At 32.7% G+C, this 21,209-nt stretch overlaps 1 protein-coding gene across 1 annotated transcript; it reads left to right on the top strand.

Annotated features, from left to right (window-relative positions):
* Positions 1 to 5,289: 5,289 nt before the first annotated feature.
* On the top strand, positions 5,290 to 5,691 carry LOC120216305. The gene has a single exon (XM_039213772.1). It carries the CDS (start codon positions 5,290 to 5,292, stop codon positions 5,689 to 5,691), a length of 402 nt encoding a protein of 133 aa, XP_039069703.1.
* Positions 5,692 to 21,209: the final 15,518 nt, after the last annotated feature.

Here is a 21,209-nt window from a genome sequence, read left to right on the forward strand (position 1 = left end):
AAAAATTCCCGTTGAGAGACTCACCCATCAAAATCAGGTGTGCGACGCAGGTCGATCTGAATTAGACAAGGTGAAGCCTTGAAACCGGGGAACAATAAAAAAACCAGAAAAAATGTATACTATATAATTATAATGAATTTTTTTTGAAGTGAATAATAAAACCTAATTAATCATAAAATACTAATAATAAATATTTATTAATTCATATAGTAAAATAAACTTTACAAATGGTTAACTATGAATATACAATATTTTAACACAATCATCCTATATGCATAGTAACATATTGTCATGCACAGAGGAGAAGAGGTAAGACTCGGAGCAGGAGAATTGTGGAAATTAGAGAAAGGGTTAGGGATTTGGAATTGGGAATGAACCTGACACGTTCTACAACCTACTAAGGATAGGAAACAACTTGCTTATTTGTGCAGGTTGTTATATTCAGTACAACAAGGACTGCCATCTGTAGGGTAACTATGGTACACTATAATTATAAAACCATGTACTAGAGGAGGAGAAGGCTATGATATGATTGAATGAATTCTAAGCTTCTTGAATCTCTTCTTTTTCTCCTTGATCTTATTCTCTTATTTATTCGTCTAATTTTCTTCTCTAATCACTAGGGTCATAACAAATTGGTATTCAGAGTCACTCTTCCTGGCGACTTGTTCATTGCTATACCCAGAAAAATACCAAACCATGGTCGAAACTCCTAATCTTTCTTCAATCCAGCAGCAGATTGCAGAACTTACAACTCTGGTGACGCAAGCAACGGATGACACAAAACCTCCTAAATTGTGGGAAGAACAAGATAATAGGATAAGTAAACTGGAAGCTAGGATGACAATGACTCAAATCTACATGAAGCAGATATTGGGGATTTTGACAGGGAGGACGGAGGAGCAAGTCCAAAACAGCCTTTAAATTAAGCAGATGTTACATGTGGCAATAGAAGATACAAATGATGGGTATCAAGTGTTTGATAAATTGCCAAAAAGAGCATTTGATGCAATTCCATCCATTACTGGAACCATAAAATTTGGTTCACGACTACAGCAAAATGATAATCTAAGTTGGCTTAGTAAATTGATTTCGTGGGAAAATCTAGTGGACATCGAGGAACAAGAGCAAACCATTTCAGAGAATGCTCAAGTAAGTACTCCTAACCTCCTTAAGACTGATGGAATGAAGATTCTGGAAAAATTGGGAAAGAACACTGCCACTTATTATGACACAGGATGGAGGGCTAAGGACAAACTTGTTTCCATGGACAATAAAGGAGTAAATCATGATGCAAAGATTGAAAAATCTGATGTTCCATATGTACCTTGCACTCATGAAGGTCTTTTGACGTGGAAATATGCTTCGATGAATTCGGTTGACTTTCTAATTGAGAAGAATCTGAATGCATCTGTGGTAGATTGTTGCACCAGCACCATGAAAGCTAATTCATGACTGCAATAGAACGTCAGTCTAGTTAGATATAATAAACCGATTTCACGAGAAAATAAAGAATTGCCTATGTCGGTTCAAGTTGCTTCCTTTCAACCATTTGTCGTGGATTTATCCGGACTCTTGGAGGGCGAGATTCAATGGTTATAAACTCACAAAAACAATTAGTTGATTCTCCTTCAAAGGAAAATGTGGTTCATTTTCTACGGTGTCAAACAACAGAGCATTTTTTAAATGGATACCTCTCCAAAAGTAAACTTGCATGGTCTGAAGGGAGAATTCATTGGCAATCATTGTCCTCAATTCCTGAGTTTATTTCTAATTTCTCATCAGACCAATAATATTTCTGCTACAGTGCCCTCAGGCGATGATGTTGCTCTCTTGAATAGAATGGAGGTGACATCCAATGATGCTGGTGGTAGTGAGGAAATTTGAGAAGTGGCAGAGAGATATTAGAGAGGCAGAGACTGAGGCAGAACGTTTGAAAAATGGATCTGTTTCTATAAGTACTAGTGATGGCTTCAGTTTTGATGACCAGGACAGGCCTCTAACACCACCAAAAGGTGAAGAAGAATTTACTGATGATGATGGAACCAGGTACAAGTGGGATAGAAGTATGAGACCATGGGTTCCTCAGGATGACATATCAACAAAAAACGAGAACTATGGAGTAGAAGAGATGACATTCTTGAAAGAATATGAAGTTTTTCCAACTGTAAGTGCTACTGATGTTGCTGTTGCTGATGCCTCTGTTAGAGAAGATGTTAATGGAAATGGTGAGAAAATGGAAATAAGCTCTAGTCCCAAGAGAAAATTATTGGAAAAACCAGTTGATAAGAAGGAAACTAATAAACCTCCCGATCCGTGGTTTGAATTGAAAGTAAATACACATGTCTATGTGACTGGACTGCCCGATGATGTTAATGCATAAGAATTGGTTGAGGTGTTCTCCAAGTGTGGAATAATCAAAGAGGACCCTGAATCAAAAAGACCTCGTATGAAGATCTATGTTGACAAGGAGACAGGAAGGAAAAAGAGGGATGCACTTGTTACATATCTAAAGGAGCCCTCTGTTGCTTTAGCAGTTTAAATTTTGGATGGAACTCCTTTTCGTCCTGATGGAAAGATTCCTATATCAGTCAACCAAGCTAAATTCGAGCAGAAATGGGATAAATTCATAACCAAGCAAGTGGACATCAGGATGAAAAAGAAGCTGAAGAAAGTTGAGGAGAGAATGCTTAGCTGGGGTGGCTGTGACGATGCAAAGGTGACAGTTTCGGCGACTGTTGTCCTTCGTAACATGTTCACACCTATTAAAATGAAGGCAGATGCATATTATAATAGTCGTTTGTTATTTGGGTACACATCTGTTCGATCATATTCAGTTGCTGGAGAACTTAGATTGTCTGAACCAATTGAAATATTTTTCCTTAAATTTCAAATGGTAGAGATGATTGCTCTTATCGGAAAGAAAATAGACGGTGATGTACTAAATGTTGTCGAAGTGATTCCAATAGTTGAAACCCAACAATGGGTTTGGGGCAAATATAAGAAAGATGTGGGGTATAAGTTTGGGTCTATTGAGCTACCAATCCACGAACCATACCTAACTATTGGGTTTCTACCTCTTCATTCTGATGGTCTTCGAGTTGGGCAACTTGTTACTTTGAAACGGAGAAATGAGAGGCCAAAAGATATAGGGAAGAACAAAGTTTCACAAAACAATGGTGAGGTGTTGTATGAAGTGAATGTAAATTCCGATAGACCACCTACTCTGCTATGGTGTTTAGAATTCACAGTGCATAAGGTCCCAGATATGTTGCATAATAGAATTAAACAAAATGTTGACAAAAATTGAAGTGAACGACAGTTTCAAATTGGAGAAGAAGTATACATAAGATTGCAACCTTACTGGCAGAATTTACTTGTACGATGGATGAACTTGAACTCAAATCACGATACTTGGGAAGCTCATACCATTCTCAGGCCTCGGTTTCAAAGTTTTGATCCTTGGGGACAAGGATCCTTTCACGGAGGGGGTATTGTCATGCACAGAGGAGAAGAGGTAAGACTCGGAGCAAGAGAATTGGGGAAATTAGAGAAAGGGTTAGGGATTTGAAATTGAGAATGGACTTGACACGTTCTACAACCCACTAAGGATAGGAAACAACTTTCTTATTTGTGCAGGTTGTTATATTCAGTACAACAAGGACTGCCAGCTGTAGGGTAACTATGGGTACACTGTAATTATATAAAACCATGTACTAGAGGAGGAGAAGGCAATGATATGATTGAATGAATTCTAAGCTTTTTTGAATCTCTTCTTTTCTCTCCTTGATCTTATTCTCTTATTTCTTCGTCTAATTTTCTTATCTAATCACTAGGGTCATAAAACATATAAATTCAAATGGATAAATACATGAACGGATTGAAGGAGTTAAAAGTAGGTTGTCGTTATTTATTTAATTGTTTATCTTATGTAAAACTTTTGACCTGTTAAATATATATTAATGAACTTATAATATATTACTTTAATTTAATATGATAAAGGTATTAGATTAATTCAGAAATTTATGTGTAATTGATATATCAAACATTCATATTATTAAAATATAAATCATGTAGTTGAGCTAGTGCAGTTGGAAACTCAAGCTAGGGTGTTAATTTGCACTCTCCTCTGTATAATAAGAAGAAAAAAAACTCATATTTCTTTTTGAAAAAAAACTCAAATGAATGTTGATGATAATATTGATCTTTATAGATTTGATTCTATAATTAAATTAAATTAAAATATTTTTATTAATTAACATTGTTGAGTCCATTTAAAACAAGTCAAAGCAACCAACTGAACTGGAAATAAAACCCCATATGTGAATTGGATTTAAAAAAAAATATTATTTTAGATTGACTACTTTTGAAGTCATGAACGTGCAAGCATTTCCTGATTTAACAAAGCCAATCCTTAGTGTTTGTGGCACGCATCAATTGTTTGATTATAGTAAAGATGAATGGATTTTGTATTGATAATCAGCCTGTAATTTCCTTAATATGGAGCCAAGTTATTCGACATGCAAATCACTTACCATAAGCTGCTTCTTCCATATATGCGATCAGTCTCATTCTTGTTTAAGTCTTGCAGTTTGTCTCTTTTCGATTCAATGGCACTTCCTACTCGGAAAATAGTTCCCACGTCAAACAAAATTGCTCGAGAACTCGATGAGATTTACAAGGATCTGCACCAGCTTGACTTAGCAATCGAGGTGCCTAGAATCCTGGTCAAAAAGGATAGCCTGCACAAGGAGAAACATATATCTGTTGATCCAATTTCATTGCGAGAATCATCCATGGGAGAAATAAGATTCCACATGATGTTAGCTCCCCAAGCCGATACTGAAAGCCCTCTTCCATCCCCTTTGCAAAGCACAACTTCTTAAGTTATAGCTTTCCCAACTCCGCGATGTCGCCCCCTCGTTTCGGCTCAATCTTGCCGAGGAAGAACTTGAAAACTGAAATCCAAACATCGCCTCCGCAGGTTGACAAGTTGGTAAAGAAGCATCCGTCACTAAAAAGCAGCATGTTTCGGAAAAGCAAGTCTTGTGGAGATGGCAGAACATGTGCACCACCAGATGAACTCGACGATCTTTGGATGTACGAGGCAAACGCTTTTCATTACAACAAGCATCATCCACATGGAAGTTTAATCTCCAATCCGGATGTGATTAACAATGGTAGTGATGAGATGGATGGAAATGAAATTGACTTCAAATGCAATGCCCTTTGCAGTTTCCTACCAGGGCTTATCAAGGCCAAGCAAGTAAAGCCCAGAAAGAAGCAACGATGATGGAGAATAATAATAATGATGCGATATCCAGAACAGTTTCCCTGGAAAAATTCGAATGCGGCTCCTGGGCTTCATCAACGATAATACCAGACCTTGATGTTGATGAAGGTGACTCTATGAACACCTACTTCGATCTCCCATTGAAGTTGATTAAAAATATTAGGAACAATTCTAGTTTACCGGTTTCGGCTGCTTTCATGTTCGATGATAAGGATGTAAAAGGAGTTTTGAAAAATGGATCGACTCAAACAAGATCAACAGGAAGAAAATCACACGAATCATCATCATCTCGGTATGTAAGGTTCACTACATCGTGCCCAACATCGTACCCTGCCTCAGCTGCTTCTTGCATAACGCCTCGTTTGCGTAAGGCTAGAGACAATTTAATGCTTTCTTAGAAGCATAGAGTGCATGAGATTTCTTACTCAAAATTCTGTCCTTTTGATCACTGTGTATCAGTTTTTCTTTTCCTTTTTTATCTTTATTTTCCATTGAGGCATTGCCCCAAGAAAATAACACTTCGCAAATTGCATTGCTCCGATTTGCTAACAAATTAAGATGTTCTTGAAAAGAAATATTAATAGATTTTCGTTTGAGGAATTTTTTATATTTTTTAATTAAACTTAGCTATATAATAGGTTTTTTTATTTGTTTAAAATCTCTAAACCATTTAGGATTAAATGCTCAAACATTTGTATTCAAACTCGAAACTTAAAAAAAAAATATTTTTAATCACCGAAATCATTTGATTCATGCTTATTTTGTAGTATGTTGGACATAGTGTTCTTTGAAAAGTTTATATCACTGTCTTTCATGTTATTTTTATGTGTTTGATGTTAGAATTAAAATAAAGATATATAAAATCTAATAATTCATGCTTTTTATAAAATTTCAATAACAAAAAATAAATATAAAAGTGTATCGGATTTCATCGATAAATTAAAAACTTTAAAATCTTAATTTTTAATTGCGCTAAGATGGTGATCCCTGTTTATGGATGGCAAAAAAAATCCGAACCCGACGGAGAAAATCGAAAACCGAATTAAACGGGTTGGGTTCGGGGATGATAAACGGGGACGGGAAAAACCTATTTATTTTAAATGGGGACGGAGACGGTGACGGGTTTGGTAATCCCCGCCCCGATTACCCGTCCCGATACCCAACCCGATAAATATTAAAAATAATTATTTATATATATATATATATATAATATTAATAAATTTAATTTAAATATATATATATACCCGGCCCGATTCCCGGCCCAATACCGACCCAATACTCGACCCAATACCCGGCCCAATACCCGTTTAAATAACCGTTTATGCTAAACGGGGATACCCGTTTCCCCGCAGTTTTCCTCGATTACCCGACGGGGATCCCCGTTTAAATCCCCGCAGTTTTTTAAACGAGAACGGGTATCAGTTTTTTAAACGGGGACAGGGACAGAGGGACCAATACCCGGCCCGAACCCGGCCCGTTGCCATCCCTATCCATGTTCTTTAAATATTACATAAATTAATATTGTATTTAAATAATTAAATTAAAAATATTTAAACGATTTAGGTAAACAATTCAAATTTCATCTAAATAATTGAATAAAATTAAAATTATATTTAAATAGTAGAATAAAACTAAAAGTTTATGTATTATAATAACATACATAAAATTACTATTCATGTATAATTTTATGATTTATTCTTAGAGACTGCTATTAATTAAAAATATTTTATTTATCAATTGATGTAATATCATTTATTTAATGTTTAAATTATTTATGATTTAATACGTGTAAATATTATATGTAAATTTTCACTCTAAAGTTTTTTAGTCTAAACTTAAATATATACTAATTATCAATCTATTTATTTATATATTGTAATAATTAATTTTGATTACACTTATACCGATACATTAAATATAATTTCATTTGTGCATTATATAAACTAATTTAATTACAATTTTATAAATTTATAATTATAACACTGAGAAAAATACAACTGTAATCTCAAAGCAAATATTTAAATTATTTATTAATAGATTTGACTTTTTTCCCTCCTACTTTTTTCAAGCATACGTGAGTTTTGTCCGCCGCCGAAAAACAGCCGTTACAGAAACACATTTGAGGGGTTTTTTCTTTCCTCCATTTAAGGGTGATTCAAACTCAATTTAACTCGAAAAATTAATTTTTTTTCAATTGAATTGATTTCGAGTTATAATTTTATAAATTCAACTACATTCAAAAGAAAATTAAGTTCAAATAGAGTTGTAAAATACAACTCGAATAACTCAATTTTTTAGTAATCAATAGATTTATAAGTTTGAGTTGACTCCTTTGATTTTATATGATATATATATATCACATATGAAAAAATATATTTGTATTGTATATATGATTATAGAAATTTACTTAAAATTAGAATCAAATAATATTATAATATTATAAATATTTATAAATTAAATTTAAACATAAACTCAAAAAATCAACTCGACTCGAGTCGAAAAAGTTTCAACTCCACTCCGAGTTGTAAAATAGGACTCTTCAACTCGAGCAACTTGATATTTTTGACTTGACTGGATCGAACGCTCACCCTTATCTGCAGGGCCATAACTGGGGGGCGCAAACTGCACGACCGCACAGGCCCCCCAAAAAATGGGGTCCCAAAAAAAATATATAGTGGCATTTTACCAATAAACGCCACTATAAATAGACCTATTGTGACGTTTTTTTTAAAAAAACACCACTATTATTGCAGCTTTATTGATAAAACGCCATTATAGATGGATTTATTGAGGCGTTTGTCAAGAAAACGCCACTATTATTGCCCCGAAATCGAATATATCTAAAAAATAGGAACCTCTTTATACGAATTTGTACAAGACCACCGAAAACCCTAACACGACCCTACCTACCTGCATAAGGCTAAAATAAAACATTTATTCTCTAATAAGGATCAAACAAAGCGTAAATTGTATCACACATCACCCCTATTATTTGTAAGTTTACAATTGGATCATTGTGTTTCAGAAAATCACAACTAAGTCACTCAATTAATCAATTGTAATAATCAAGTCATTGTGTCGTTAAATGCCAAAAGGACATTAACTTTTTATTTATATTTTGGTCACTTAATTATGAATAAGCTTACATTTGGTTGCACAATTTTTGGTTGTGAGTCAACGGTTTTTTAGCTTTCTTTTATAATTTCTTACGGGTTGATGCAAAACCGATGCTGTCTAGGTGTTCTTCTTACACAAAATTTCTTCAATGCTTATGCTTCATGAATCTATAAATAAAGAAACAAAAAGATCATGTTCTGCTTGAATTTAGAAAATTAAATTACCGTTGTTTGAGAAGAAAAAATTGTATGCAATTGAGAAAAGAAAAAAAAAAGCATCACGGAGAAGTATCCAAACAAATAAAGAAAAAGGCTTGACCATTACGCCTCAAAACTTATCCAGAATTACTAACAATTACTACTACGTAACAGCGGGGAATCTGCATTGTCACTAAAACTCCCTACGTGTGGACTTTCTTTTTACATCATCATAAATTATTACTTACCAACTTCTTAAATTTAGATTCCCTTCCATTTCAAACAATCCTTTTAGTTAATCGCACTGAGCATTGTTTTAATAGTCTGATGTGATATTGAGATAGTATTTGTTCATAATTTTCTTCATTATTGACAATGTGCGCATACTTTGCAGACATAACTGCTTGAACTTGAGACTTTTAGGGAGAATAACATTTCTTTTTACTATTAATATGGCTTTATGGATTCAATTGTACTGAACATTTCAAATTATAATCTATAAATTAATTTAACGGCTACATTTTAATAAATTATTTAATAAAAAATGTAATTTGATGACAATGAAAGGACTTGACTAGAATTATATTGATGAATTGAGACTCAATTAGCATGTATTGAAGTTTAAGGATTAATTTAGAGCTCGCCTAATAATTTTGGGATGTTTGACGTTATTTACCACAAGCTTTTTAACCTCCCTCGGGCTTAGAGCTTGAGGTGTCACAATTTGAATAGTGAAAAAACTCGAAATTGCGAATTTGTTAGCATTTTTTATTTCTTTTTATTTTGTGGTAATTAGTCAAAATTATGTAACACATCAAAAAGAAAACAAAAAAGAAATAAAACCCACTTATAAAATGCCCACGTCTACAAGTGAAATTAGTCACAGTTTGAACAAAACAGTTCATAGTTCCTTTGCGTTCTTTCCTGTTCATGGCTAGTTCAGGGAAGAGAAAGAAAGACGATGATGAAGTATCGACAACTCCAGGGACATTATCCAAACGTAGAGCCTGTCTTATTCGAAAAGCTAACGAAATCTCCGTCAACTGCGGCGTTGATATTGCACTCATCGCATTCTCTCCCTGCGCCCGCTTCTGCAAATTCTTCCGCCGGGAAAAGTCATCATTTTCAACTTTTCTCTTTGTTTTCTCTTCCACACTCATTTTAAGTGCTTATTTCTATCATTATTTTTTCTCTACTAGGATGGAACATGTGCTTGAGCGTTACATCAACTTACCGACAGACAAAAGATATCAGTATGGAATTTAATTTCTATATTTTTTGTTTGATTTTTTTTTACAATCATTGAGCTAATCGGTTTGATGGGTTTATTTCAACAAAATTGTTGGTGAAAGCAGGAGTATAACATGTTTAGAGGTAGTATTTCTATTTTTTTTTATCTAGAGTTGTGATTTTTTTTAATTTATGGTTCATATTGTCGAGAGAGGAAAATTAATGTGATATTTTCAAATGTATGCAGTGGAGGTTACATAGGATGAAGCAACTTGACTACATTGAGGGAGATGAAATCAAGCTATTTCACCTCGAGAATCAGTTTGTTTATCTTCTATCTATTTTCTCTCTCTTTAGTTCATACAACTTTGCATTATATATATATATATATATATATGGGATAAAAATAAAACCTTTTCCGTACCGTTGAGATTCGCACTTAAATTCTACCACTAATAGTTAATACAGAACATATTTGTCGTTTTTATTTATAAATACCAAAAATAAAATATTTAATTGGATCGATATGTAAATTTATCATTTAAAGTTGAATCTGATCCAAATAAAATGTATCAAATTGCTTGTCAATTTTAGTTTTCTTTTTCTTTTAAATTATTACTGTTTTAAAAAAATACTCAAATTTTTATTGTTGCATGCCAGCATTCATCAATTTGACTGTAAGTTTGAGGGGTTTTGTCGGTTGTAGTATTTGGGAGTTACATTTCATGTGTTCTTGTTCTATAATACGCACAAGCATTAACTACAAGCCTATAAAAAGGATGACTTCATATTCCTACTTTACTTTTTTAAAAGGTTCTTTACGAAGTAATTGTTCTTTTAATTAATTTTTTACTTCATAAGTAATAAAATTGATCGACTTTTTTAATTTTTTTTCCTAATAAGTATGTTATACGAGTTTGTATTTATTTTTTAAAAAATGATAAATTGATTAATAATTTAATTAATGTATAAAAATAATGTAATTAATAACATTTGTTATGACCAAAAGAAGATAATCTCAGAATACGAAAAAACACATTGAATTTATTATATATTATCATTTTTTTTATTATGAATCGCTACAGATTAAAAAGTCTCCTGCTTAGTTTTTGTTTATTAAAATGCAACTTCAAATTGAATATAAAATCAATGAAATATTGCATGCAAGTGTATTGTAAATTGTTTTTAGTTTATAGCTTTATTAATAATTTTGTAACTAAAACTTTCACTTTCATTTGATGCCTGCATCGACAACTCCTTGACGTGGTGGTCAAACCCTGGCTGATGAACTACTTGCAGAGTGAAAGTAAATACACATACAACTTCTAGTATTGAATCGATCTTAATTTTATACGTTGATAGTAATATCTTACCTTGAGTGCTATGAATTTACTGTTTAGCGCAACCTGGAAGTGCAAATCAGGAAAATTGAAGTAGAGCTGGAAATTGTGAATGCCAATCTCAAGTAACTCTCGACTATGGCTAACCACTAGAATTTTCCATTATTCCTATTCATTATATATATAATCTGGAATTCATATTCATGAAGGGAGTATGAAGCTGAGAATGACGAAAGTGTTTCACTTTCTCAAATCTCGTCGTGTGAGACAAACCTGCACCACTCCCTCCAAGAATTCAAGGATAAGAAAGTGAGTTTTCAAATATACTAAATTATGGAGTATCTGTTATTGTTTGTACCAAGATATATTAGTAACTGACCATGTCTTTTGTTGATTTTTGCAGGAAAGGTGTCTTAGGGAAACGTATCCATTATTGGGGCAAACAAGGCATCAGCGGGTATTAGTTTTTTAAAATATACACAATTTTGATATAGTTTAAAGGGGAAAACATATTACGTTTTTGTTTTTATCCCAAATGTGTAATTAAAAATGGTGATGCAGATATCGCAAGGTCGACAAACACCATTTGTATTCAACCCTACACTTGGAAAGCAAGTGTTGAACCGGGAAAGCCAAAGCCTGAGTTCCATCCTTGGAAGGCAACATGATCTTAGGACCTACCCTTACAGGTTAACCCTACTCCAAACCATTAGAATTGGGTTTTCATTATTCAAACCTGAATCCGATGCATATGATATAGTGATTAATGCTGTGATTTCCAGGACTCGTAATGGTTTAGGACATCTATCATATCAACCTAGAGGAATATCACCAGGTGCATCCAGCAGCCATGCTGGTTACTCTCCCATTTTCCGACCTGGAAACTCTTATTTAACTCGGCAAAATGCAATCCCACCTGTGTACTCCCCAATCCAGGTATTAATTTCAAGCTATAAACTTCAAATTTAACCCCTCATAATTTGTTTAAAGTGCTAAACTGCTTGGAAGTTTTTCTAACAAGCTTTTTTATTGCGATCAGATTGTTCATGGTATTCGGAACTTGCAGTTCAGGATGCATGGAAATTCATCAACGGTAAGTCATCTTTATCTAACAGTATTTATATAAATTCTCCATCTTACACAATAATCCCCTCGAATGTTGTCAAATTTATATCAGCAGCCATTGGGAGCATTAAGAACCTCAAATCTGGTAAGTTATGGCACAACATACTTTATGAGTCTATCAAAGAAGATATATTTGAAGAGATTGTTTATATTAAATTACTCTTACGTGTAATTACTAATCACAAGTTTTTTCTTCTGGAAAATCACAGTACCTACCAACAATAATGCCTGGTATGATGGACCAACGACTAGGACTTGGAGGGTTAGCAAGCTCATCTGTGGTATGTTATGGCATTAAGTAATAACTTTAGAGATTATAATATAATGTAATCAAATCAAATCACAGCCAAATGACATCTAATGTTCACTTCTAGCTTCAGCAGCAAGTAGTCAGAGAATCACATCATTGGCATATGTGATAGCATTCCAGATTTTAAGCTTTAATTCTAATTTATGCTAAAGTTTCATGCTTTTGAATTCTTACTTTAGGGACAACAAGCAAATAATGTACCTTTCGGAGGTCAAAAAGTCAAACGGTAACTTGTTACGATAATTATGTCATTACCCCCATTTTAACTCTGAATTCTGCTGAAGTTTTCAGTATACTTTCCTAGAAGCAGAACCCTCAAAATGGTGCCTCGACAATGCCACTGATATCTCAACTTCAATTCAATCCAAATCTAATGAACTTATCATGCAGTCCAAGTGACAGCATAGTGCAAGATTTTGATGTTACTTTGAACTCCGAGAGGTATGTACGTCATCAAAAGGCATCTAATATCATCTAAGGCAACTCAGAAAAGAACTTGTTTTGCAGCTATACATACAATACCGAGTTGAGCTTGGATGTTACACCCACTTCAAAATCTGAGAGGTATGTATATCCTCGAAACAAGCATCTAATAATAACATCAAAGGTAATTCACTTAAATTAACTTGTTTTCTAGTTCTAATTATGACATAACTAAATATGGATGTTACATCTATTTTAACTTTGAAAGGTATGAATGTTATCAAAGAAATCATTCAATATTAACATCCAAAGCAACTCACTAAAATTAACTTGATATGCAGTCCCAACCGCAACACACTACAAAATTTGGATGTTACACCCACTTCAAATCCTAAGAGGTATGTATATCATCAAAGTAAGCATCTAATATTGACATCAGAGGTAATTCACCGAAGTTAACTTGTCATGCAGTCATGATTATGACACAATGTTTAATTTGGATTTTAGAACTTTTTTAAACTTTAAGAGGTACTTATGTCATCAAAGCAATCTACAATATCAACATCACAGGCAATTCACTGAAATTAATTTGTTTTGCAGTCCTAATTATGACATATTATTTTTGGGTTTGGATATTACATCCCTTTTGAACTCGGAGAGGTATTCATGTTATCAACGAAAGCATCCAACATCCACATCATTGGTAACTTACTGAAATTAACTTGTTATGTAGCCCTGATTGCAACATGCTACAGAATTTGGATGTTACATCTACTTCAAACTCTAAGAGGTATGTATCTCATCCAAGTAAGCATTTAGTAGTAACATCAAATATAATTCACTAAAATCAACTTGTCATACAGTCTTAATTATGACACAATGTTAAATTTGAATGTTACAACTTCTTTAAACTCAAATATATATATCATCAAACCAAAAACTCAATATTAATATCAAAGTTAACTCGTTGGATTTTTAACTTGTTATGCAATCCTAATTGTAATACATTATAAAATTTAAATGTTACACCCTTTCAAATTCTATGATGTATATATATATCACAAACATAAGTATCTAATGTTAATATCAAAGCAATTCATCAAAATTAATTTGTTATACAATTCTAATTATGACATAATATTGAATCATTAAAGTAAGCATCCATTTTTAACATCAAAACTAAGTCAGTGAAATTAACTTGTTATGCAGTCCTAATTGCAACACACTTCAGAATTTGGATGCTATACCCTTTTTGAATTTTGAGAGGTATGTATGTCAACAAAACAAGCATCCAATAATAACATCAAAGACAACTCATTGAAATCAACTTGTTATACAATCCTAATTGCAACATAATGCAGAATTTGGATGTTACACCCACTGCAAACTCTTATAGGTATACATACTTGTTATGGAATCTTAATTATAACATACAAAATTTGGATGTTACATATGTTTTAAAATTCTAAGAGGTATGTACGTTATTAAAATATTATTATGGTGATATCATCAAAGGCAGCTTCATATAATGAAATTTGTCGTACAATTGTGTTTTCAGGATCTCCTCTAAATCTTTTTTTAACAACCACATCCATGAAGATGAACATTGAAAAAGATGGCACCGTTGACAATAGCAATACCAACATTAACAACAAAAGAAACAACATGGGCAACAATGAAACAAATGGGGAAGAGAATCCACAGCCAGAGTCTCCATACTCAATTTTTGTTAATTGGCTTTTGAATGAGGTGAGAACTGGGTTTACTTGACAACGCCAAAATCTAAAGTTTATGCAAAACCATTATTTTTTAATGGAACTCAAATAAAAAATTTATTCAGCCTACAATAGAAGAAGGAACATCAGAAAGTGCATCAAACAAGGAGGGAAACAACTCCATGGAATGGGATGATATTGTATTGCCGAACAACATGACCTTGGAAGACTTTGATATGTTATTTTAAGCAATCACACATTTTTTCATATTGTACTTATTTTATTCTACTTGTTTCCTTAAACTTTCTTTCTTGAGAAAAATCTAGGTCTTAGAATTATACAGTGAAAACTATGAAATAAGATACTACATGAAATAACGAGGAAAATATGAAATTGACGGTGATAATTGAGGCTTATCTCTCTTCCATGTTTCATGAATTAAATACCTGCCACACAGATGACTTCTAGATTATTTTTTGTTATTTTTTTTATTTATTTGCCAAGCTTGGATTGGATTTGCACAATAGTTTAGTTGCTATGCATTCTTGAAGAGTGAAAATGTATCGAAATATGAGAAACCTAAGATGAAAGAGAATAACACTGAGAGTATACATGCCTAATATGTAAATCAGGACTAAACACGTCATACCCTAATTTTTAATTTAAATTATATTTATCTTAGTTAGCTAAATTTGGGGGGGGGGCAAATCATTAGACTTTAGAAGTTTGGGATTCATTATGCACTTTCTAGACACTTTAGGGAACTAACCACGAATTTACCCATCCTTTCTAGCCATAGAAAAAAATTAATAATAGCATGGGATACATATGTTTTGAAACATGACTTCAAGTATAGTTAACTATGCCTCTACCATTTAGACTAAGGCTATGTTGAGTTTTGATATATTAATAATAACTTGTATATTGAATATGAATAAGAACTACAACACCTTAAAATCGGCTTTCTCATGAGAAACAATTTTCAGAAACATTTCACCCTCACCATCCAAACCACTACATCATCGTCGATTAGCATTCTCCGTCCATTCTTGGCTCATCACCCCTATGTTCCATGTCGTCCTGTGATCAAAATCCAACCATCCCCTCATCGTTTTCCTTGGAGGATGCCTTGAGTTTCATCGAAAACCAAATGTCTGTTGTTGTTTTTGTCGATTTTCAATCGGCTTAGGCTCCATTTCACTAGTCGACCACCATCACTGGAACCCTCATTTTGTTCCGACCAAAATTCGATCGGTTTCTTCCACAGTCATTTATTTGTTGTCGTGTTTTCTTTGTATGTCATGGGTAAGCTTTCGGTCACCTTTTTCGATTATTTCTCCAACTTTTGGTTGATATTTGAGTTTATTTTGGTGAGTTAGTATATCTTATACAATCGAACCACCTTAGCCATCATTTTAACTGTCGTAAAGCATCGTTCCTATGTATAAGGCTTCTCCCTCAGTCATGAGCTTTCTAGAACCAATATAAGTCAACCCGAATTGGTATGAGTCTAATCGAACCAAGTTAGAATTGAACCATTGACTTTAACCTAAATCGTTGACTTTGACTTTGACCAACGTTGACCGTTGACTTTGACTAAAAGTTAACTTTTTCTAAAAGTCATACTTTGATTTTTTTTTCTACGTATCGAGTCCAAATTTAAGGTTTATTTTGCCAAATTTTAACTTGAAAGCCTCCGAATCGAACCTTGAACCTAAACGTGCATATGTATTTAAATACCTTTTTTTATCGCAACTAAAATTTGGGTAAGAACTAATTTGTATTGTTTTTTATTTAAGGTACATATAATTCTCTCGACCGTACGTCAACTCGACCTAACTCCTCTCGATTTGTTCAACTGCACGAGCCAGTAATCACTCGTATGGTTTTATAAACCCTATGAATAATCAAATTAAAATATTACTTTGATAGTTGGCTTAAGTTCGAACACTATTGTAAAACGTGGTGAGGCAAGTACTTAGTAGACTTCCCAGACTGACCCTTTTTGCAAAGTGTGTTCCTTGGGTGCTATATAAATGTTTTAAATACTTGTCTAGATTATCATGTGCACGTGTTCATTTTATTTAATTTAACTTATAAATGATTTATCTAATTGAAAGCTTGATTCTTGATTTACTGATTAAAAGCTATGTTTTCATTATACATGATCTCTAGTTACTATTTACTGAAAAACAAATATGTCTGATTTATGGTATCTTGATACTACTATTTATTATCTAAAACTATTTTTTTCGGGGTACTTCTGGGATATGATATGAAGTCCCTGTTGATTAAACTCTGATCAAGCTAGTAAATTCTTATAGAATTAAGACAACCTTTAGGTAGGCTCTTAGGCCCACGGGCCTAGGGTAAGACGTTATGGATCCTAAGGCACCACTTTAGGATGGCTCTTTACAACCAATAATCATAGGGTAAGTCCTTGTAGACCTGAGGCACCCCCTCAGGTAGGCTCCTACGCTTCGGTTAGGGTAAGTTCTTATTGACCCAAGGTGCTTCCTTAAGTTGGCTCTTAGGCTCAATAGGCCTAAAGTAAGTCATTATGGATGTAGTTCATCGATGTACGGTTCAATGGTAGATAAGCGATTTTCCTCACTGTCACTTTTATACTATATTAATGAACAAATTTTAAAATGTATTCATATGTTTTATATTGCACTTATTGGAACACACTGAGCTCCTTAACTCACTCCCTAACTTCTCCTTTTCAGATACTTTTGGACATGTATCCCGGACTTGGCACTTGGAGGATCGACACATCACTTATCGTACTTTGGTTGTAATGTTTTCATCTTCCAAAATGCTTTTATTTTGATGATGTGTCTATATTTTATGATACATGTTTTATGATGTACATTACTCTTGTTATGATGTATAGGTTATTTTGGATACATGGTTGTAGTTAGCATTTTTACTTTACCACGATCTTTATATTTTATATTCTATTGGACATTATTATTATTTTAATGTATTTTAAGATGTTTTGAAATGTGTTTGTAATTTATTAGATCTAGTCGTAATGTATAGATCAGGTCTAAAGAATTACAAAACATCAAGTTTCTATTGCAATCCTCAAAAGAAAATGAAAATCAATCACCATGGATTCATCATTGGTCCGCATGTAACCCAATCTGAAAGCGACTTCTATGGATAAGTTAATCGATATAAGCATTTCGTCCATGAATAAATTGACCTTAATTTTGAAAAGCTAAAAAAATTGTATAATTCATGTGATCATAAAACTACATGATGTTGTAATCTCTATAGCCCATGATGGAGATCATAATTCTCATCTTAAATATGAAATTCTATCAAGAAACTCTAGAAACTAGTGAAAATTTTTAATTCTAAAGAAGAAGATAAAAAAATGATATTTAGTTGTTTGGTGTACTTGAATATGTTATTTAGTGCTATCATTGAACTAGAATATGAAATGTCTAAAAGTTTAAGGGTATTTTTTGGGATTGAAAAATTGACGATATTGTGTAAAGTTTTTTTAATTAGAAAATTAAAATATAAATGTGAAGATGTGGTTGCAACTGCATTCAAATTGTGCCCTACAAAGTATGATTATTTGGTATTTTTGAATTGAAAACGTTTTAGGGTAAACTACATAGGTGACCATTCAACTCAATTCACAACAAAATGACATCTAATGTTCACTTCTAGCTTCAGCAGCAAGTAGTCATAGGAATCACATCATTGCCATATGTGATATCATTCCAAATTTTAAGCTTTAATTCTAATTTATGCTAAAGTTTCATGCTTTTTAATTCTTACTTTAGGGACATCAAGCAAATAATGTACCTTTCAGAGGTAAAAAAAGTCAAACGGTAACTTGTTACGATAATTATGACAGTTCCCCCATTTTAACTCTGAATTCTTCTGAAGCTTTCAGTATATTTTCCTAGAAGTAGAATCATCAAAATGGGTGCCTCGACAATGCCACTGATATCTCAACTTCAATTCAATCCAAATCTAATGAACTTATCATGCAGTCCAAGTGATAACATAGTGCAAGATTTCGATGTTACTTTGAACTCCGAGAGGTATGTACGTCATCGAAAGGAATCTAATATCATCGAAGGAAACTCAAGAAAAGAACTTGTTGTTGCAACTATACATACAATACCGGGTTGAGCTTGGATGTTACACCCACTTCAAAATCTGAGAGGTATGTATATCATCGAAACAAGCATCTAATAATAACATCAAAGGTAATCCACTTAAATTAACTTGTTTTCTAGTTTTAATTATGACATAACTAAATGTGGATGTTACATCTATTTTAACTTTGAAAGGTATGTATGTTATCAAAGAAAGCATTTAATATTAACATCCAAAGCAACTCACTAAAATTAACTTGTTATGTAGTCCCAACCGCAACACGCTACAAAATTTGGATGTTACACCCACTTCAAATCCTAAGGGGATGTTTGGATCAAGGAATGTGGGATTCCCATGGAAATGGAATCCACATTCCCATGTTTGGTTGGCCGGGAATCTCATTCCCGGTAATGTTTTATTAGCAATATTAGATTTTTTGGGGTATATTACCGGGAATGTCATTACCTCCTTCCCTAGGTATTGTTGGATTACCGGCGTTTTGGACTAAAATACCCTTAATTTTTTTTTAAAAATATCATTCTTCTGTCATTGAATAATAAAAATTCCACGAAGGTTAAATTACAAATTTATCCTTAAACTATTTTAGATTTACAAAAAAATCTATAATTAAAATTTTATATGAAGTTCAATGGTTTAAATAAAATTTTACCCTTTCATTAAACTTTTTTATATTTTCAATTTTGTAAAAAAATATATAAATATTTCCAACTTGTTAAAAAAATATATAATAAGGACAATTTGGTCAAATATACATTACAATAATCTTTTATTCTTTTAACCAAACACGGTAATCTTACATTCCTGCTAAACAAACCAAACACAAAAATACAACATTCCCAGTAATCCTATTCCCTGGTAATCTTACATTCCCACTGGAAATCTTACATTCCGTGAACCAAACACACGTATATCATCAAAATAAGCATCTAATATTGACATCAAAGGAAATTCACGAATTTAACTTGTCATGCAGTCCTAATTATGACACAATGTTAATTTGGATTTTACAACTTTTTTTTTAACTCCGAGAGGTACTTATGTCATCAAATCAAGCTACAATATCAACATCAAAGGCAATTCATTGAAAATTTGTTTTGCAGTCCTAATTATGACATATTACTGGGTTTGGATATTACATCCCTTTTGAACTCGGAGAGGTATACATGTTATCAACGAAAGCATCCAACATCCACATCATTGTTAACTTACTGAATTAACGTGTTATGCAGTCCTTATTGCAACATGCTGTAGAATTTGGATGTTACACCCACTTCAAACTCTAAGAGGTATGTATATCATCCAAGTAAGTATTTAATATTAACATCAAAGATAATTCACTAAAATTAACTTGTCATACAGTCTTAATTATGACACAATGTTAAATTTGAATGTTACAACTTCTTTAAACTCATATATATATATATATATATATATATATATATATATATATATATATATATATCATCAAACCAAACACTCAATATTAATATCAAAGGTAACTCGTTGGATTTTTAACTTGTTAATTGTAACACATTATAAAATTTAAATGTTACACCCACTTCAAATTCTAAGATGTATATATCACAAACATAAGTATCTAATATTAATATCAAAGCAATTCATCAAAATTAATTTGTTATACAATCTAATTATGACACAATATTGAATTTATATTTTACACCCTTTTAAACTTTGGGAGGTATGCAGTCATAATGGTAACACACTACAAAATTTGAATGTTACATCGTTTTTAAGTTCTAATAGGTATGTATGTCATCAAAGCAGCATCCATTTTTAACATCAAAACTAAGTCACTGAAATTAACTTGTTTAGTCCTAATTCAACACACTACAAAATTTGGATGCTACACCCTTTTTGAACTCTGAGAGGTATGTATGTCAACAAAACAAGCATCCAATAATAACATCAAAAGCAACTCATTGAAATCAACTTGTTATATAATCCTAATTGCAACATAACGCATAATTTGGATGTTACACCCACTGCAAACTCTGATAGGTATACATACTTGTTATGCAATCTTAGTTATAACATACAAAATTTGGATGTTACGTATGTTTTAAAATTTTAAAAGGTATGTACGTTATTAAAATATGTATATGGTGATATCATCAAAGGCAGTTTAATAATGAAATTGTTGTACAATTGTGTTTTCAGTATCTGATCTAAATATTTTTTTAACAACCATATCCATGAAGATGATAACATTGTAAAAGATGGCACCATTGACAATAGCAACACCAACATTAACAACAAAAGCAACAACATGGGCAATAATGAAACAAATAGGGA

This window comes from Hibiscus syriacus, unplaced genomic scaffold (assembly GCF_006381635.1).
Source record: "Hibiscus syriacus cultivar Baekdansim isolate YM2019G1 unplaced genomic scaffold, ASM638163v2 tig00110160_pilon, whole genome shotgun sequence".
In the NCBI taxonomy this organism is placed as follows: domain Eukaryota; kingdom Viridiplantae; phylum Streptophyta; class Magnoliopsida; order Malvales; family Malvaceae; genus Hibiscus; species Hibiscus syriacus.